Here is a 22,289-nt window from a genome sequence, read left to right as displayed (position 1 = left end):
TGGGATTCTTTAGAAGTGTAGGAATCAATAATAAACTCTTTTTTTTTATTAACAACCATAAACTGTGAACTTGTGAAACACTGAATAAGTCCAACCGTGACAGATAACAAAAGTCAAAAATCTACAGTAAAAAAAAAAAAACTTGGGAATCGATGGCAGATTTCTCATTTAAAGGACTTGTTTTCCTGCCCCACATCATTTCAGCACATCCCATGATGTTAAATCTGTTGCTGTGTTTTTCGGTGAGATCAGATGGTATCAGCTTGGCCCTTCCTGCGCATTAGACCTGAATCATAATCCATCATTATGCAACAGCGTAAGATTTGCGACAAAAAAAAAAAAAATAAGGACATAGGGGAAATGGTTAAACATAGATCCATTGTACTGAATAACTTGTTAACCTTGGAACGTTTTTTTTTTTTATATATAAAATCTAATAACTGATAAGAGCCCTTTATGTTTACTTTGTTCCCAGAGGACATGGCAAAAAAAAAGAAAAAAAACTAAGACGAAAAAACCTTCAGCAGCATGAACATGTTGCTGTGAGTTTCTTAATGCAATACATTAAGATATCCTATATTTAACTATTATGTATCTCAGGTCCTACTGGTTTAGACCTTAAAAAGTAACAAGCTTAAATGTGGAACCTTACCTTCATTAGTACTGACTCGCTGAGCTTCTCCCGGTTGACAATCTTTATGGCAACCTTCTGGCATGTAACACAGTGCACTCCAAGCTTTACCAACCCTGTGAGAAGAGAACAAAACAATCCGGTCACAAAAAGGGTAAGTACTAAATAATACCGTCTCTGCTCTTTGATATATGGCAAAAGAATGGCTACAATGAACAGGCTGATCCTTGTTCAAACCCGTGTAGAATAGGACCTAGATAGCAAGGGAACTTGGAGCTATAAACCTGAAGATTAAACAGCAATGTGGGGACAATTATTATGTTTTTGCTAAAACTAATAATGTGTATTGACCGGAGACATGTAAAATGGCCTGTAAACTCATGTTCAAAATGCCCATGACTTCAGGAGTGAACACAGTTACTTAAACTAACTACCCATCTGAGGTTTATTTGAGTCATAAAGGGAGTGTTTATTGTCGGCTATCGATTCCTGCAATGTGCCAAACCAATGGAAAACAATTGCAATCTAAAGTAAGAAAAAAAACAGCTTTAAAAAGCAATGGCCCTGTACTGAACAGAGCTAATTATTGACCATTACACTAAACTGTAATTGCATAAAGCAGAGGGAAATAAATTACAATGCCATATTCCAACAAAGTAGCTGTGAGTATAACCTTTTACTTTACAACACATGCAAAAAGACTCGAGTCTTTGGTGTTCTACCGGGATTCTCTGTACAAATATTACATCAGATCTAAAACAAATCCTGTGGTTTGCTACGGAACCACAAAAGCACCTTTGCTGCTCTGCTTTAACTAATGTCCCTAGATATCGTCAGTAAAAGGATCAGTGACATATAGTGAAGAAAACAGCTAGGAACGCAGCAATGAGCGCAGTTTCACGGGAACAAAGCAGCGTGTGCATTTGATACGGGAAGAACCACGAAAACAGCACCAATTGATTTTCTGCAGGGACTACGCAGTTCCATACACATTAAAAAAAAAGTCAATAAGATGCGTTTTTACAAACTGAAACAAATGCAACCATGTAAAACACATGCCCGTCCATGATTTCAATAGATTATCTTGCAGCGCCATGGTGCTCAAGAGGCTTGAGGACAACAGAAGTTTATAAAGGTAATCATTTTATAGATCTTACAGACAGAAAGAATTTAAAGGAAAAACAACAAAAGTGGATTCAAGTAAAACACAAGCAAAAGTTTTAAAATATTTAATTTCTTTACACTTCACTTGCAAAGAGCCAAAACTTACTGTTATTGTGCTTTCAAAAACCATTAGAACAATATTTTCTGAAGCTCTTAACATCAACTACAAATTTTGTCTGGAACACCTTTATGTCTTCCAATAATATAATAAGTTGTCTTAATCAATGGCTACTAGTAACAAAATATTAAAAAAAGGCAAATTTTAAGTTATACAAAGCAAACAAATAATTCCTGGGGGTGCACGGGTGGTGCAGGGATAGCGTGTGCATACCTAGGGTCAGACAATAATTCACATCTAACAACATATATCAGTAGACAGACATGTGGTGTGACGGTCAAAATCTCCCTACGTGTATCAAGTATAGAATTGAAATTTAAGCCTGAATGCTAAAGATTTAAACTACTTTACATCTCAAGCACAGTCTCCGTACAGTAACTACAACTTAATTCAGTGACATGGCAAGGCCTTTAGTTTCCACTCGGCTATAAAATGTTGTCCAGTGTTCGGTAAAAGTACTGCCACCATGGAAAAGTAAAAAATGATAACGAAGGACTAGTTAAAATCAAATATTGTGCCTCTTATTATTCTGCTCTGCCCTTGTCAAGTTGGGATTGGTTTCTTTAGCAAGATTTTTCTATCAAATGTGTTTAAATTGTAACAATAGGTTGCTGCTTCAGTTCATGTATGGAGACATGGTTGCAATGAGTAGATATAATGGTTATCTTTGGTTATTTTATGTCATTTGGCTTCAGTAGTCAAAAACTTACACTTCTACTTTACCACAATTTTACCAACCCAAGTTGTAACTTCTCACATGGTGTTCTGACTCTGTTCTTCACATTTTTATGAACTGGCAAGAGACTCGATTGGCTTTAAGGAGGAAGTGAAGCATGGAGTAATGCGAAGACGTTTTCTGACGCTTTACGGACGTCACAAGATAAGAGAATGAATGGAATCGGCAGCAGGGGATAACAATGAAAATTAGAAGGAAATAAAAATAACAGCAAGCAAAAGCAAATGTTAAAGAGATTAAGAGATTGCACATTATTCAAATGGCAGGCCACAGATAATTAAGCAATAATGGAGAGCATTGTGTGGGAGTAAGGCTTCAGTCTGGGATGTTGAAGAGCTGCAGGGCAGAACGTGGAATCGCACGGAAGAGTGAAAGCATGAGAGAGAAAATGACAGAAATAGGAAGGAAGCAGTAAGAGTTGGAACATTAAAGGTGTAAAAAAAAAAGGAAAAAGATTCAGGAAGAAGAGAACAACAGACAAAGCCATTAGCTTTGAGATGATAATCATATGTTAATGGCCGCTATAGAGAACCTCATGAGTCATGATAAACACATTAAAAGAGAAAATATGTCTGCAAACGCCTGAAAAGTTAACAGAATTATTTGCCTCACTATCCATCTTTCCACAGAGCCGGGCTTTCCTGAGCAGAGGGCACATTAGGAAGACAAAAATGTGCAGAGGGAACACAGCACATTATGACTTTACAATCACTTTGTGAACTACAAGGAAGTTCAGAGCACAATAAGAGAAGATCTATGGTTGCTTTGAGACAGAAGACACATAAACACTATCCCTTAAAAATAAGTGGATAGAGTAAGGTAGTTTTAGAACATTTAAAATAAGAGTTAGCATGACAAATCTGACACTTCATAAAAAGAACAGCTGATGGAAATGTGTTTTGTTTGCGATGCGGAGGTGTGTTAGAGCGCTAACCTGTTAGACTCTAGCTCTGGATGAACACAGTAAGCTCAGGGAGGAGTGGTTGCATAGAGAGAGGATATAGGCAAAGCTCTCAGTAACACTAGGGTTTCATTTGGATCTTTTTTGGAGTCAACATGGAGTAAGTTGTCTTTTAACTTATGTATTTGAATGTAAAGCTGCAGCTGATCTCAAAGAATCAGAACCTTGCCAAAGGATCAGAAAAGATTGCAGTTGTCAGCGATCATGATGACCGTGTGTGTGGCTGGTATTTGAAAGTTTAAAGCTGTTGTGTGGATTTTTTTCTTTCCGAATTTAAAGTCACTTAATAAGAAGAAATTAGAATTGATTGGACACGAATAATTTATGTAATTTAACTCACTGTCATATCAAAATAGCAACTAGAGAATATTTCACTCCTAAATATCCTTTGCAGGATTATTAATGGCCATTGTCCTTGTGTGATGTAAACCAAGTTACCCTCAACTTTAAAATGAATGATCATTTTAAAGACCATGTTGGCCTTTCCACTCCTGGATGGAGAGAGCAGTTTGATAGTACACAAACAACCATGCGCATAATTTCCTCCTTGAGGTACTGTTGTCATCAGTGTGTTAATAAATCAACCGTATACACACTAGCAAGATTTGTGAAATTCAATAACCTAAACATTTGAAAAATAACCAATCTTGACTGTATGCTGTTGAGTTATTCTGGTTGTCTGCCAAGGTTAAACTATTTTAACAAGTCTCTTTCATTTCTTACATTTTCTAATCCTGACCTGTGATATTTGCACAACGCCTGTCAAATGTAGTTACACCCCATGAATTTAAACTTTTTCTGACTTATTTGTAACAATAAAAAAAAGAAAGCACATCTCAGTTTTATTTCATATCTCTAATATCTTCTGCTTAGGGTTGGACTGTGACATATAATCCCAATTAAGAATATAAAGATTTGTGGTCGTGAAAAGGAGGAAGCTCTAGAAATACTTTTTATAAAAGGTACTTTATTCTAGGTTCACAGGAAGAGATTCCAAATCAATTCCAGACATGTTACGTCTCTAATTGCTCAGGTAATAATAAATGAATTGACAACAGATGTTCATGAAGCAGCTTCTGATTTAATTCTCCATTTTTATTTCAACCACTGAAACACGGGGCTCTGCATACTAAAGAGATGAACTTCCAACAGGTATGGGAATAACGTCTGATTAAAAACCTGGAGTTATAAAACATGAATAAATTTAACTAAAAAAGGGCATGATGTCAGCATGAAAATATTTCCAGAACGGTAGGTAAGCTATGAAATAATATGGTGGCATATTACAGAAGAAGAAGAAGGTTATGTGGGAAAACACCAGACTGTCCTGTGAAGTTTATGATGCCATCGTGTATTGATGTCTTTCACTCTATGCCCTCCTCCAAAATCTGTCCTGTCCCTGTAATGCGTTGTCTCCTTGTGATTAATGATTTAATATGAGGGACTGCTGGTTGAAAAGACAAAAGAACATTGCTCTATGGTTCAGAGCATCAAAGCCCAAAGAAAGTGGTGCTCTGCTGCTTAAAAGTCGTAGTTTCGATTATCCCTCTGCAGCTTTCGACACATAAGGTATGATTAAAAAGTTGTTGTTTTTAAAAAAAAAAAGCTAATCTGAGCTTAATATGTTAACCAAGAGTTTGAAAATGTATAGCAATAAGTAACAAAGTTGTTTTAGTTTTACATTATCATGTCTTCTCATCAGCTGCAGAGCCACACCAAAATATGCATAAGGTTCAAACATCCCACCAAATAAGTCAGAAACTAAAGCACATTATTCCAGTGGACCTCTTCCTCTTCCACATAGCCATGTGCCATCACTGATTTTGTAATGAGCTTCTCGTCCCACTTTGCTGTGTCTTCATAAGTTATTTTGATTCATGGAAGAGTATCACTGCTGAACACGCTGTCCTGAAAAATATCCCTAAAGGGTCCCTCAGTTTATTCCTGGAGACAGCGTCTAGTTGAAACTTTTTGAACAATGAAACTTTCTCCATTGAACTTAACTAAGCACGACTTCTATCTTTTTTTGGCTTGCGTGGATATTTTGAAGGGATCTAATGCAGCATCTTAAGGGAACAGGGAATTAATCTCCATAAAAATGAATGGCCCTTTCTTTAGCAGTTCCGATTATTTTACACAATAGCATTTATGAAAATTTATCAACATGTGGTAAAGATGCAAATTTCCTTTTAGCTATTTCTATCTAATATTTAAATTGCTGTAGGCAATTCTTGTATACCTGGCATTGGTATCTGTATGCTCCCAATTATCTACCTTTTCCTTAAATTGTCAACCTTGAAAAGGCAGATGTGAAGATCACAACCTCAGAAGAAAGATTAAGCCGTAATACTAGTTTATTTAAGAGCAAGTAACAAAATGACTGCAGTTTGAAACCTGCTGACCAGAAAGCATCCTTAAAAACGCACACGGACCAGCATCATTGTGTTTAAGGACCCTTACTGGATTAATGTCTATCTAGAAGCCAAACCAACATCTGGAGAGCACGGGATCAGAAAGAGATGCTCTCACTTGGCCGCCTCTCTGACTTTTGAACTTGCTGTTTCAAAGGTGCTAAACCATTGCTGGCAGATGGTAATAGCTTATGCTGGCTTAGCATTCTCTCCCTGAGGCGCCGGCTCTGAGAAGCTCATTGCCCTTAGGCGCAGATCTGTGATCTGCTTTCCATTTCTGCTCTCTAACCCTGAATGCTCTACGTCAGGACTACTGCTCTGCCCTGGAATCAGCATTCAACAGGAAATCCAGCGTGGTGCGAGGGCTTATTCCTGCTGCTTTCTCCAGCCATATGAAAAGCTCACGGAGCAAGATGTGGGAATCCTTTACAGCACGGTAAGAGGAAGGATTTGCTACTATTGGGAATCACATCATGTGCAATATTTCTTATTTATGTACAGATGTTACTGATAAAAATAGCACTGAAGAGATATTTTATTTCAGTAGTTTGCCCAACACATTTAGTATCTTTTATTTGCACTCAGTAAACACACATTACATTTATTCTTTTTTATTTTTATCATTATGCCAAACAGCTGACGAACCATGTTATGAAAACTTATTTATACGGCACATTCACAGAAAATCAAAGGGATTCAGAAAGAAAATAAAAATTAAATCATGATTGAGAAGAGAAGTGAACAAACTAAATTGATCAAGACTCTCAAAATAACATAAAAACAAAGGAAGCCCATATAGTGGAAGTACAAGAAAGGAAAGGGTGATTCCCTCTCACACAAATATAGGGAAGACTGCTGACTTGACAGTTGTCCAGACAGTCATTAAGGTCATCCACAAAGAAAGCCACAAAAAGTTAATGACAGAGATGCTAGCTGTTCGCTGAGTGCTGTGCTTCACCAGCCTCTACCAAAGCAAATGTGGTAGAAAAAGGTACATTGAAATGGGGAAAACCACAGCCTTAATGCAGAGAATTGTGAAGGGAAGTCCATTTAAGAGTTTTGGGTAAATTCACATGGTGTTGAACTGCAGCTTGAGTCTGTGCCTCAACAGCCTTCACACAAGCACCAAGGACATGGGGCTAAAAATTATGCATTAAACCACCCCTAAAGAAGAGACACAACATCAGAAGCTTCTTTCCTAGGCTAAAGACAAACATGACTGGATAGCTGTTCATCGGTTCAAAGTCCTCTTTTCAGTTCAATTTAAAGAATCAAGGTCCCTGATTGTTAAAGAGAAAGTTGCCTGAAGTCAAGAGTGAAGTTTCCTAATATCACAATTGCCATGTAATATTTTGAAGTGAGCCAACTGCTTTTTTTATTGTTTAAAGTCTAAAGTCAGATCAGCAGTTTCTTTTTCTGCAGGACTTGGTTTCTGTCAGCGCAGCAAAACACATGAGCACCCACTTTAATTACCATGGCATTACTGAGCCATGTTAACACCAACCCCATAACGAATTCATTGTATATTGTGAAGGGGAAGATGGGACACTAGAGTCAACAAAGCAGCCTAGCTGAAGGCTGCTGAGTTACCTTACCACCTCAGCAGAGCCGCAGCTGAGCCTCCATGCCACACTGCATTGATGCAATTTAGACAAAAGGAGTCCTGAATAAGTATTAATTGGATATGCTTTAAGGTACATAGAAATACATTATTGTAGGCCAACATGTCTTTTTTTCTATTAATGTTTTTTTTTTTCCTTTAGGTTAAAAGCCATTATCGGCAAAAATAAATGCTTTATTTCAATGTGTCTATACAAACGCCTCACTTTCTAAAATAAAATTACTAAAGAGTTGGTTCACGTTAAAGACAGGTACCTGATTTTAATGAAAATATAGGTTAAATAACAATGTTTTTTAAGTTATGTTTGACAAAAACAACTTTTTGAATTGAGAAAGCTTCCGGGAGAGGAAGCGAAACGTCTTCAACTACGGAAAACAAGTCCAGTTGCTTTGTTTTTTACCTTTTTTTTGGTAGGACTTGATTACAACAGCAATGTTTTACTTTTAAGCTATGGAATACTATTTTAGTGACAGCTATTAGTTATGATAAAGCACCAGCCACAAACAAATAATACAAATAAATCTTCTTACTCATAAGTGTCAATTAAAATAGTAATCTTATTTAACATTTCCTATCAGTTGGATATTAATTTTTAAACTGTGTAATTGCAGTGCTTAATCTACCTGGTATGCTGAAGTATTTGATAATGGATAAGCTTTTTTTCTAAGAGCAGTATTTCGCTCTATCTTTTTAATTGTCAAAAGAGACAAGGAATTTTTGTCCTAAATCTTTACATCTATATTTCATAACCTTAACACCCACACAAACACACAGAAAAAGAATATATATGCATACAAAACTAGTGCAAAGTCATGTAGAATAGAGCATTGTCAACTCACGACTCAGCAGTTTCAGCCTATGCCTCTCACTGACTGCTCCTTTCATCTCATATTTTACCAAATTACAGTTTCTTCCCTTCCTCCACTCTTAACATTTTCAGTCAGCCATGACGTTAGTCTTCCCATGCTGAATTCCCCTGTAGACTCTACAAGGCAAAGCAACAGCAACAACGTCAGCATCTTCAAAAGCAGGAAGAGCAGTTTAGCCCTGGAGTGCTGGAGCGAGAAGGGATGCACACTGACGCATGCATAAAGAAGCTGTTTATTTAGCCTGTGTAAAATAATATATTTGCTCCACAGCTCCTTTACAAGTCATTTCCCTGATCAAAAGACATAAACCTTCAGCTGTTCAGCTCATTTTAAAAACAGTTTTTTTTTTTTTTAACAAGCGACTAAAATGCAAATGAAACAATGCATGGGTTTTAAAATCAATCAAACCATAGGCATAAATGTGCGACATGAAAAATGTATAATGTTTGATAAAATATACACTAAGGACGGTGCCACAGGCAAAATACTAAAAAAACAAAACAAACAAAAAAAAGGCGAAAGACTGGAACATTGTGTAATGTCATTAGAAATTACTGATCATCATAGGTAAGATATTAAGTAACCCAAGTTGCTCTCATCACAGTTGATAATTTTGCCCATTGTGGGACCGAAAGTATATTCCTAATCTAGTCTTATTCTCTAACTACTCTGGTATAGATTGTGTAAGAGTTGAATTCAAAGTCAATGTTTTGAATACAAAGCACTGCAAGAGCACTTATGTGCTTACAGATTTCTGCTGGTTTTCCTTTTTTGTCCCACTTAAATGTCTCAGATCAAACAAATGTTGACGTCAGCCAGAGAGAAGACACAAAAAATTTAAATTAGGATTTCATGTATTAAAAAGTGGAAAAAAAAATCTAAACCAAGCCAACCCAGTTGGTATAAAATAACTCTGCTCCCTCGTATGAATCATCATTCAACTGTGATTAACCAATTTTTTTGGCAAACCGCAATTATTTTCATCCAGACTTAATCACTGCCAGAAAAAAAGGTCAGTCTAATAAAACACGTCTGACAACAAAGCAAAAAAAATAAGACATCAACATCTCCCAGTCCAGAAATAGTCTTTGGGAATCCAGCGACTTACAGCCAAAGTTACTGTCCACAAATGGAAAACATGTATCAGCGATGTAGCATCCCAGGGAGTAGCCGACTGACCAAAATGACTCCAAGAGTTCATCAACAGCTCATAGAGGAGACGACAGAAGAATCAAAAACAATATGAAGGTCAGCGTTCACAATGCAGAAATAAGAAAGAGACTGGGCAAAAATGGCATTGAAGGGAAAGTTCTCTGACCAAAACTATTAATGACCAAAAAAATTTAAAGATGAAATGGGGAAAAAATAAAAACCTCAAAAATATCAAAGCTCATTAATGCTCCTACCTCCAAATTAACAGTTCTCTCACACCAAAGCTCATTCACCCGATATAAATGTATATTCAAAAGTACAGGAAGTGAGCATTAGCCACTTGTTCAAGCATTTTGTCTTGTGAACTGAATGTGCGGGACACATGACAATGATGCACAGATCGCAGCATTGAGTAACACAAGTGAAGAGTGTGTTGACATAATGAGGTTCTGGTTTCAAGACAGTCATCTACTCCTCATACTCTGAAACACATATCGAAACAATTGTGAGCATCCCCTGAAGGGAGTAAAATATAAATGATGAACTTAGTTGGTAAAAACAGAGTCCCCTTTCAGTATAATCCTCATCAGAATGTAAATGTGCCTCATCATCTGTATGCTGGACATCAGAAGCCTGGAACATTTGCTTCCGTCAGCCAGGAAAACAAGTCACATTGCCAGAAGTAACTAAAAATAGATTGCACGGCAAAAAATGGCTCTTAAAGTTTCAAATGATTTATTTTTTCACTGAAAGAAAGTTACCGAGGTGCTTTTGCTTTCGCACCTCCTTCCAGTGTGGATTTGAAACATCAGACAACTTTAAAGTACCCAACAAGCTACCTTTTTTTTTGTGTGTGTGCGTGTAGATTTAATTGTTCGGGAGAAAATGTTCCCATTACTTTGATCGGAGATGGCAAAGGCCATCTCAGCTAAACCTCTCTGTGGACATGTCATCGCCAATTCTAAATACTCAAGTTTGCATTCTGGCCTGATGTGACTGGGGGTCAGGTGACAGAGCCGAGCGGGACAGACCCTGTCAAGCGAATGTTCCCGCCTGAATCCCAAACAGGAACATCAGTGTGAGCATGAACGAAGACTCTGCGGAGGAGATGAGAGGAGAGATGGAAAGCAACGAAAAGAGGGCTCCGACAATGAGGCCAGTGACAGGGAGATGGAGGCGCACTGATAAGGACAGATACATAGAGAGATGCTGAGAGAGCCTAGTCAAAACACAGAGAGAATATGGGGCCTAGGAGGGTGGGGCACAGAGACTCAGATCTATTTTTAATGTCTCTGGCTGTGGATCAGCAAAAGGAATGTATAATTACAGCCTCATGAATAATGCAAGCAGGATTCTTTTAATTAGCCACACCATGCCCCAATGCAGCAGCTGAAGACGGGACAAACATGTGCACAAACACATGCAGCACAAAACTGCAAACACATGCCCCAACTTGCCAAGACGAGACGATCACAAAAACAAATAATAATAATAAAAACACATCGCCAGCTTTACATGACAGTGTCACTTTTTGACGGTATCGGTTTGCTAAACATGAAGCGACACATTCCTCCAAGGAGATGGAAGTCAAATGAGATGCTTTGGCGAGGACTTTCTGACAGGCTTTGCCGTAAGAAGAGCCTCCTCCAAGAGCTGTGTACTGCCTGACTGTCATGTGTTAGGTAACCCACAGTATGAGAATATGAATTATTAAACACCTGACTGGGTAATATTGCAAAACCATGCTGTAACCACAGAAAGTAATGCTGGTAGCACAAATGTGCTCTTTTGGGTGTTATTTTACCCACCGACACTAGCGAGCAGAGCAGATTTTGGCACAAATGTCATGCAAGCAGGCCAACTGTGTGGGCCAGAAAAAAAAAAAAAAAAAAAAAAAGTGTAGAAGCAATTAATCAAACCTTCCTCATCTATGATTCGACTTGAGTTATTTCATTAATTAACAGCTTCGGGTTGTCTATGCAACATCTTCATTATGAACCCTGGATCTAGCCGGAACAGACGTCAGTGAGATGAGTTCTAATCAGCCCGTCTTGATTAACCACCTCTCATCAGAAGGAAGATTGAAATGGATGGTCAAAGCCCATCCAGGAAGTACACGAGCAAATTTATTTGCCCACATCAAGAGAAGTCAGGAAGCTGGATCCAAGTTGGAACGGTGGCTGAAGACAATGGCAGGATGTTATTTGGCTCTTATCAAGCAACTCGAGCTCTCTCATGTTCAGAGCCTTAATTTGCAGGCAAATATGTGTCTGGCAGAGATTGGCTTGCGTATGGAAGAGGATATTGGCTCTAATTCAACATGGCGCTACATCTTCATTTGTTGATTGAAGTTTAATTGCCAATTAGGGAGCTGCCAAACTGCTTTGGGGGCAGAGAAGAAAGTTTGGGCACCCACACATATTGTAGTTTCCCTGAGTGGAAAGTGACCTGATCAAACAAAGATCCCCCAATATAAGATGGTGCTTGAAAGACCTTTATTTAATAAGTAAAGAACAACTGGGTCTAGCAGTAGGAAGAACTGTCCAAGGGCAGCAAAACCCACACCAGCCTGGTCAATAAGATGTTTCGTGGCCCGATGTAGAGAGACCAATAATGCCGTAGTGGATTAGTGTTTGAAATCTGAGGGGCCAGCTTCCTGCTGTGTGACAATATCACACACACTTTTGCAGATTAAAACTCAACAGGTTGCAAAACACTGACAAGCAAGATCCTCCTTGAAGGTTTTTGTGGTGGAGTTGTTTATTTTCAATAAGTGTGGAACAAAACTGCTTGACAAAAAACACTATTACCGCACAGACAAGTAGTACCTAAAACCTACTTAGTCAAAATGAATGAAGTGGGTGGAAAACCCATTGCTGCAAATGTAAAGTCATTAGGTCATACTAAGATCTGTCGATAATCTGACAAAATTTGTAAAAACATTTCTCTATTTCATGCTCAACAATAACAATAACTGCCGGCCCTGAATCAGTTTGTGACTATACCCACTGAGGTCTTTATTAGGTACACCGGTTCAGTGTCTTATTAAAACAAATAGAAGGGACATATACTAGCAACACAATGCATTCAGGTATCTGGATGTGATAAAGAAAACTTGCTGAAGATTAAATTGATCATCAAATGGGGAAAAGAATTTAAGCAACTTTGAGTTTAGTATGGTTGTTGTTGACAGATCGGTCGGTCCAAATTTTTCAGAAAGTGCTGGAAAAGGCCAATCATAAAAAGGTTAAAAAAAAAAAACTACTCGACTTGTTTTTGCAGTTAAAAACATCTTGTCTCAATTTAAAGCTAATGAGGGAGACGTTCCAAGCTTTTAAGATGTAATGCCATTCTACAGATCTAAATAGCACATACAGAGAAGTTAGATGGTGTGAGAGAGAGGTGAAGGAAGCCATTTATGTCAAAAGAGAAAAACCATCTCTAAACAGAGGAGGACTCAGATTTCAGCTTTCAAAAACACACAGTTCAGCATTAAGCCAGATGGCCACTCAGTTTCAAGACAATTCACACCTTCATGCATGTAACCAAGTATTTCTTAGTCTCATATGTAGGGGGGGAAAAATCAACACATTAATGAAAACCTCACCCTGTTACTGATCTGTGGTTAGTGCTAGTTAGCAACTTTTCCTTTCTCTTAGCTATAGCCAGCATCAGCGTATGACAACATTACATTTTGTGTCGCCTGGTTAATTCACTACAAACCAACAGATAGAAGCACGTCTGATTCAGACTTTTTTTGCAGCACTCTAAGAGTTCGCCTAAAATTCTCTTGAGAAATGGATTGTGAGCCATGCTTGTCTTGTGCCATTGTTAGCATTAGTGCCATGCTGTTTTTGTTAATGCTAAATGTTAATCTACAAGAACTGAAGTCCAGTTGTTTTCTTTTGTAAACTTTTTTGGAGAAGCTGCTGATCTTCTGAGATTATCATGCACAGCTATCTCTTCTGTTTACAGAGAATTGTGAGAATGGTAGAGAAAATCCAGTTAGCAGATGGCATGTGGATAAAAATTCCATGTTAATGACAACAGGTGAGAAGACAATGGGCAGACTGGTTTGAAACAACAAAAAGAAACAGTAGCTGAAATTACCACTCAACAAAACCAAGTTATGCAGAAAACAATCTCTCAACGTGCAACACTTTTTAGTTTAAAGCAAATGAGCTACAGATGCAGAAGGAAAAACTTGTTGTCATTTGTCAACTAAAAACAGGTAACAAGATGCTGTTTGCACGTGCTCACCAGATTCGGACGGTAACAGACCAGAAACGTGTTATAGATTTCTGTTATAGATTGTAGTTGGTCTGTTTACAGTTACTTGTATGACTTTTTTTTTAATAATGCGAGCATTTAAGTCAAATTTCCGGTTTGTATCCACAAATTTGGCAAATAAAGTTGATTTTGGTCCTCTGAAACTTCAATTTAGCTACGACTTTCAGATTGTATGGTGAGAATTTGACATAAACAACAGGAAAGAATGGCAACATCTCTCATTGAGAGTTCACGGCTGTTGTTGGTGGTGTAATCATGTAGAGAATATTTTCTTGGGACAATTTGATCTTACCAGCACTAACTGAATATTGTTTAAATACCACCAGCCTACCTTAGTGCCATTGCTGACCATGTCCATCCCTTTATGACCACAGTGTACCCATCTTCTGATGGCTGCTTCCAGCATGACAATGCATCATGTCACAAAACTAAGTCATTGTAAATTAGTGGCTTGACAATGAGCTGCTCTCCCCCACTGCCAGATCTTAATCCAACAGAGTGCGTTTGTGCTGTGGTGAAACAGGAGATTCACATTATGGATAAGCAGCTGCATGATGCCATCAGTTTAATATGTACTTAGATCTCCAAGGAATGTTTGCGAGAACTTGTTAAATCTTTACCATGAAGATTTGACAACCCAACACTAGTGAGTATTCCATTAAAAAGTGATCAGTGAGTATCTACAATGCATATTAGAACCAAGAAAAAAAAGAAAAAAACTGTAGTTTACTCATTTTTTGGCAGGTCAGCTATGAGCCTCACCTTGGTAACATCTCTGCTGGACATAATACTACAGTGTGGCAACTAGTCAGTCCACTTGGCTTGTCTTTAGAAGGCTTTAGAAGTTTTTTTTATTAATTCCAACATATACAAAACAATTTCATACATTTCACCATCTTAACTTACAACATGTTCATACTGCTTGGTCATTGCTTTTTAAATCCAAGCAAGAATAGTGGAAAAGCATCTAACTGGAACCACTACAGGGCGTTTTCAGTAGGAGTCCTTGTTCTGCATACGAGTCTAGTAGATCAGACCAATGAAGGTCCCAGGAGGACGGACATTTGACAAGGAAAGGTTGGAGTGAGTGCGGAGTGTGGAGCAGCAGAATATACAACAAACTGTGGATGGTGGGAGTAAAGCACTGGTAATCACCCCGGCAGCCACCGGTGATGTTGTTGACACCTCTGTCAAGGAGGAGGATAAATTGAGCCACTCTTCTGGCTAAATCAATGCCTCAGCAGCAACTAGCTCATTGTTCAGAGCCACGTCTGCATCTCAGCTGCATGTCAGGGGAATATATATTCTCATCCAAAGGCAGAGTCCCTCTCCGTCTATTTTAACCTTTTCAACTTTAAGGTGATGTTTGACTTAGCCCACTTAACACTTACTCTGGGACCAGTCAATGCTTTTCCTCTACTTCATACATTTTCTTTTTTTCTTCTTTCGATATGAGACTTTGCTTTTTTTTGGGGCCGAGACCCCTTAATATATAAAGAGCCGTACGAAAGAATGACTCTTCTTTTGCATCATGCATTTCTAACATCTTTTTTGGGGGGGGGCTCGTTTGTAAATAAGAAGCATGATGCAAGAAAATATCAACTGCTAAAACAAAATCCTAGCGAAGCAGCTAAAGCAGCAAATTGACCCTGCTTGAATACACCACAGCTTATGTAATTGTCCATGATTCTGCATGGTTTATGCATATGTGAGCGTGCGTGGACTGTGTGCACACATGTGTAGCAGAGTGTAACGTCTCACCGCTGAATGAAAATGAAAGCGATTCTGGCCACAATCCAATGCCCAGATTGCCTTCTTTCTCAGAGACTGGGCTTACGTCACAGGAGCTTGGAACATTGCCTTGTCAAAAAGTGTAGCTGCATACAGAGTGCACACACACACACACACACACACACACACACACACACTGTGAGAAGGGCCAAATGAAAGCAAACGCAGCAGAATATCACAGCCATTCACAGAGGGTCCATTTTACCGGGCGTTTCACCGAACAACAAAAGTGATCCGAGAGTGAGACGTCTTCACAAAGCCGAGGGGAAAACCCTGCCAAGATGGCAAGTAAAACAAGATAAAACTGGAAGAGAAAAAGACGGGGAAGCTGGACAAGTACGTTGGCTGGCCAGAAAAGTTAATTGAAAACACAGAAGACAAAAAAAGACGAGGCGAAAGGTACAGTAGACATCACAGCAGCAGGTCTATGCATTTCCAATGCAGATACAGCAGATAGAGGCATTTGTTCAAGTCAACTTCAGGGGGCTTTGTACTCTGATGGCAGCCTGGGCCACATAAGGGACCGAGCAAGTCGATACATGCAGAGAGCCTGAAGTACGCATGCTGCCCACAGGTACACACACAAAGGTAAAATAACACATCATCATCATCATCATTCTCATCCTTTCAGCCAAAACCAACATTATGCAGACAAAACCCCGTAAAACTGTCTGACCTTTTTAAGTTAGACGATGAGTTTAATTAAACATGTTTGTATAAACAGTTACTTTTTTCAGCACTTTGTGATCATCTATCTCTGAAACCAGTGATAATACTCACTGAATAACAGCTTTTTTGCAGCAAATGCTGCCTTTCCCCTAGCAGGTTCATGGAATTAGAATGACAAAATACTAAACACAACTACGTTACAATTATTTTTTTTCCAGGGACATAAACCACTATTTATATGGGGACCAGAACAATACAGTGTTTAGAATTAAATATTTTATTTAAACTAGAAAAAAAAAGCTTAAGCAGAATGTCACACTACAAGACGACAACAATCCAAACCACACCAGTAAATGACCAGGAACCTGTGTAGCATTGCTTTGAAATTCCTGGGCAGAGGCAAACCCCAGAACTTGATCCCATTGGGATGGTTTGACAGGGAATCGAAATGGGCCGTACATACAACAAACCTCTCAAATATCTCACAAGGCCAATTTCAGAGACCTTTCTAGATTGTTACAAGATGTGTCTGACTCAAGTTATTTCAGCTACAGGGGATACGAGCTATTAGAGACTACAATCCTCTAACTGTGTCAGCTAGAGAATGTATTGATATATTTTGTTTAATCTGTAAAACCAAGATCATTTATTTTTCTTTGTAGTTTCCAATGATAAATAATAAAACACTAGACAGTAACATGGAAATATGTCCTAATAAATATATATCTAATGGGGTATCCTATTTGTTAAATAAAATAAATCAATCAGCAAGAAACTGTATATCGCACATCAACATATCATGGTTAGACTGATATTAATGGCAGCTCATGACTAATACTCCAGATTTTTTTTTTGCATAAACCATCAACGAGAAAATACACAAAATAAAATTGGCCATTTTGCAGTGGCTATAACATTAAACCGTGAAGTCCGCGTTGTTTTCATCATTAGCTGCTCGCTCCTTTCAAAATGTCAGCAGCCATCACTTAACACCTGAATGCAGGCCCTGTTAGACAATAGCAGCTGTGAACTTTTGGAGACCTCTGGTGCTGCTCATCTCAAAGGCTATCAGTGGGTAAAATACTGCAGTCATTAAAATGATAATGATACAGTCAGAGAGACTGAAGACGTATTGATCAGGCCCGACGCCTCTCACATCCCTGCTGCCTCACACTGATACGCGGCCATCTAATGAGGACTACATTGCTGCTTTTGTCTGCCCCGGCTATATACATACAGCATGATCTCTGTTTGTGCCTAAAGTCGATACAAGGGTTCTTTACCAACGCACAAAGGGATGCAATTATCACCTATTTCAAGCGTGGGCAATTTGTGATCAAATTGCAGACAAAGCCAACATTGTATTTTGCCTCAGTTGAGAGGAGCAGAAAAATAACATATGTGCAGCGCTGATGTTGGTGCTTATATATATCGTGCATGCTCATCAAGCTGTCACGGTAGCATTGCACACAGGGGATGTATTCACAGGATACATAAAGACGTGTTGTACATCACTGGACAGAAGTGACAGTTCTGCCATAACATCTACGAATGAGGTAAATTGTGACAAACTTGGACACAAACGTCGCCAGAAAAACCACAGAGAGACCCTAGACGTGACACACTAGGCTTACGGCACTTGTTTATCCATCCATCAGATTTTCTGTTTGAAACTTGATGAATTCAGGTGCCAGTAAACCAACCCGTACAGCACATTGGACAAAATGCATATCCACTCAAACATTTTCACGACTTTACAGCTTCACGCTTCTATGTAATTTTAGTCTGGGATCTTATGTTACGGAGAAATGCAAACTAACAAGTCTGTCGGAGCCTTTTGCTTACCAGCTCTACACACCAAGAAACCAAAAGTTTTGGGCCATTCTTAATTGCAAAATAGCTCAAGCTCAGCCATATCAGAGTGTCTGTGCGCATCCATTTCCAAGTTTTGCCACCGATTCTCAAGTTGATTTTGGTCTGCACTTTAAGTTGTTCTCCTGCTGGAAAGTGAGTCTCTGCCCTGGTCTTTTGTACCCTCCAACAGATTTTCGTCCAGCATTGTTCTCCGTTTAGTTGCATTTGAAAAGCATATTTAGTTGTTGAAGAAAACAATGCAACCAACATGATGCTGCCACCAACTTGTTTCGCGACAGAGATTTTGGTCACACTTCAATAAAGCACCTTCTATATTTTGCCAGGTTTCCTTGCATGACTTGGTGCAAACTACAAAAGGGGATTTTAATGCTTAATGTGCTGCCACTTTTGCAGAAAGACTAGATGTAAGGTTAAGATCAATAGCTATGTTGTCAACAGACTTTCTCACTTGAGGTTCAGATCTCTGCAACTCCTCCAGAATCAACATGGTCCTCTTGGCTGTCTGTCTGATTAATGCTCTTATTAACACCAGACACTCAGTCACTCACATGTGGACTGTAGTTCTCAACTGGTAAAACTGTATTTCTTAAGGAATATCGGACTACTGGGTTCTGAATACAGATGCAGGCCACACTTTCAGCTTTCTTTGGTTGAGTGTGTGGTGGTGGGGAGTGGAATTATGCATAGCCACTTTTACAATTATCAATAATTTTGTCATGGTTAACCACAGAAAAGCACAATAAAATACATTCAAAAATTGGACTGTAACATGAAAAAAATGTTGAGAAGTTTAGGACGGGAGGAATTTGCAAGGCATGTTAAAGGTGGTCTGAGATGGGCTAGTTCAAGCGAAAGGTTGATCTGTCTGGATGGGTCGGTGAGGCGGTTGCTATGGCAAAGACAGGAGTAGTTGAAGGGTGATGCACCTGAGCTGATGCAGTTAGGAAGAAAGCACTTGTGTGTAAGATTGTCACTTGTGCTTACTCGAGGGTATGGCCTAGAGCTTACATGCGTGCATAGATGACATCACTTCTGCTGCTCCCTCTTCAGTGTTCATCCCCGTCCTCTGCAGGGATACGGCTGCATTAGTTGCATTTGAAAAGCATATTTAGTTGTTGAAGAAACTAAATTAGCATGCACAGAACCTAAAATGTGTACATTGGATGTGTGGAGCTAACGTCAAACCCCACGTATGCAGACAGAAAAAAAAAAACATGTATGCAGACAGGAAGAAAAAACAACAACTCTGCAGAGCTGATAGATGCAAATAGACTGATAACAGTGACTCTAGTGTAGACACGGGGAATTGGAGATAAGAGAAAACAAAGATGGATCTAAAATAGATGAAGAAGAAAAGGCTGCAAATCGTCTTAAAAGTAAAAGCAGCATTTGCAGGTGGAATGCAAATAGTCCTTCAAATATCTACAAACACATCAGGATGGCCATACATGACTACAGTTGACCTACAGGAGCACATCTTCTACGGGTTCAGTCCTAATCAACCAAAGACCAGATGAGAAAAAGATCTGGATGAGGTGGGATGGGTGACGGTATCATTACCTATTCCGGCCAGATGGGGGCTCCTTTTTACATTTATTTTCCCTCTTGGGCTTTTCCACAATTCCTCCGACATGTTTTTATTCTGATTATTTTCATATCTGCCCACAAGATTGCTTATTTGTGTCTTGTATCTTTTGCTTTTTACTTTTACTTCCTCTCTTCCCTCTTGCTTGGATCTCTCTGTCCATCGCACCCCCATTCTGTCTTCCTTCCCCTAAGATGGTACGTTTTATGCTAGAACTGCAATCTTGTCCAGACGCTGGTTTTACTGCAGACGTGCACAAAAATGTCCCCAATAAAAAACTGTCGGAGAGAACAGGAATCTCAGTCTAGTGGCATGCATTTGAAAAAAAAAAAAAATACACTGAAGCAAGATTTAGCAGACAGATCTCTTTTTTTAATGTAGTCAGGAAATGGGCAAAATTTAGATGAATTACCAATTCAAACATGCACGGATTATTTAGAAAAGAGCTGATCTAAAGAGTCAGGGATGCTGATACTCATGAGAAGACCGCAACCTTGTTGCCAGGAGATGCACCGGGCTTTAGCAGGGAAAGCAGCCAAGGGGAAAAGGAGGGAAGGACACAGAGGAAGGAAGTCAAATGAAGAGTGGATGGAGAAAAGAGTTGGACAGGGAGGACACACGAGACAGAGGTGATAGCTACATGCGACGGAGCCCCTGTTGCTTAAAGGACAACACTGTAGTAGGAAAGCCAACACCTCTCTGCTCTCGTAATGTCAGGGATTTCACATAACATCACCTCAGCGCAGGACTGTGCTCCACTTCAGAGCACAAACACCTGTACACACATTCACACATACAAATGGCCGCTACTGCCCTTAACAACAAGACGGGAGGAAAAAAGAAAGAACAGAGTTATACATGTACTAAAAGAACAGATGAGATAAGTGTTTTTCCCTTTACTGTTTTTTTTATTCCTCTCTATAAATAACACAAGTATCATCGCAGGCACATTGGAAGCCTCGGTGGAAACCGATGACAGTTTGCCGAACAGCACCTCGTCATTACAGAAGCTTGTTTAAGTGTCAAACACGTGTTGAACACACTTAGGAAAGTAATTATTCAAAAAAAGGAAAAAAAAATCTACTGAAAGTTCTCATTTTTATTACTGACACAGCGTGTTACTGTTCCAATTATACCATGCTATTTCGAGCCCGTGAGACACGAGACGGAAACTCTTTGCTCTGTTTAAATCAGTCCTTTTGTGTCTGGCGCTTGCTGTTTTGCGAGTAATGGCTGAATAAATAACAGTGGGGCATTGCTGTCGAGTCTCCGAGCTAGCAGCGGATGCAGACAAAGACCAACCAGCTTGCGATCAGAAGACACACAGCTTGATGTTGCTGGGGGAATTTGTGAGGTCAGTAAATAGGCAAAAGAGTTTGTTTCAGTCCTCATTGGCATTAGGTCAGAAACCTTTGATATGGGTGGACTTATGTTTCTAAAATCTAGTTTTTAATGTTTCTGAAATGCAGAAAATTTACCATAGATGAGTACAGTAGTAGCTTAAAATGATCTGCACATTCTTTCTTTGGTACAGTGGTTTTCTGCCCGCCTCCACCTTAATTTCTCCCTGCCCGTCTTATTGAGAGAACGAAAAACTCCAAAAATCTTCTACAGCCTCAGAAGTAGATAACAGTCATTGGTGCTGAAGTACAAAACTGTTCACTTGACACACTGTAAGGGTCTCATTTACAAAAGCTATAAATGAGGAAAGTGTTTAGAGTAGTAATGTCCCAATCAGATCTCTTTTCAAAACTTGAATTCTCAGCGTTGAAGTCAGTGTGGAAAATCAGCCCCTGATGCTTGTTACCCTCGGTGACTTTGTGAGAAGCCTCCCTTGCGAGCAGTGCAGCCACGTTTTGCAGAGCAAGTTTTTGTGCATCTTACAAAACAATTACATTTTATGATAGACTGCATATTATTTTGTTAATCTGACAAATCTTTATTTTACCTGATTTTAAGATTTGAAGTATTTTTTCACAATGTCACTGTGAACAGCTCTGTTTCCTTTAATAACGGTAAAAAATAATAATAAAAGAGGGACGGCTCTAGCATACTGATAGAGGTTCACACAACACAGCTGAAACACGTTATCGAACATTCCTACGTTGAAAGCAAAGCCTACACAGGATTAACTGGAACAACATAGAATGTATATTTTAGAGGCCAAATCATCAACATGTCGTAAAAACAGAGGAAAGCAGCTAAAGTTTGTTCACTATTTCAAAGGGTTCAGAATGAAAACAGGGGGACTTCAGCAGGAACAATATGTGCATTTATGCAAGACTGTAGCTGGATGGGTTGCATTAGATGCATCTTTAGGAGCAAACAAACAAAACTAAGGGTTTCAGGGGAATTGCTTTAAGTGAATTATATCCTTTTTAGTGTTGCTAACCTGTGTAAGAGCAGCAGAATTAGG

General features: G+C 39.0%; 1 protein-coding gene across 1 annotated transcript in view; it reads right to left on the bottom strand.

The window, feature by feature from the left end:
• The window catches only part of brsk2a (BR serine/threonine kinase 2a), a 257,881-nt gene that overhangs the window by 121,176 nt on the left and 114,416 nt on the right, over positions 1-22,289 (bottom strand). The window contains exon 2 of the mRNA XM_036151527.1: positions 653-747. Coding sequence (XP_036007420.1) covers positions 653-747 — 95 coding nt within the window. The remainder of the gene's footprint in view (positions 1-652; positions 748-22,289) is intronic.

Source organism: Fundulus heteroclitus, chromosome 2, assembly GCF_011125445.2.
Source record: "Fundulus heteroclitus isolate FHET01 chromosome 2, MU-UCD_Fhet_4.1, whole genome shotgun sequence".
NCBI lineage: Eukaryota > Metazoa > Chordata > Actinopteri > Cyprinodontiformes > Fundulidae > Fundulus > Fundulus heteroclitus.
Note: the sequence above shows the minus strand (reverse complement) of the source record. Positions and strands in the feature narration are given on the sequence as shown.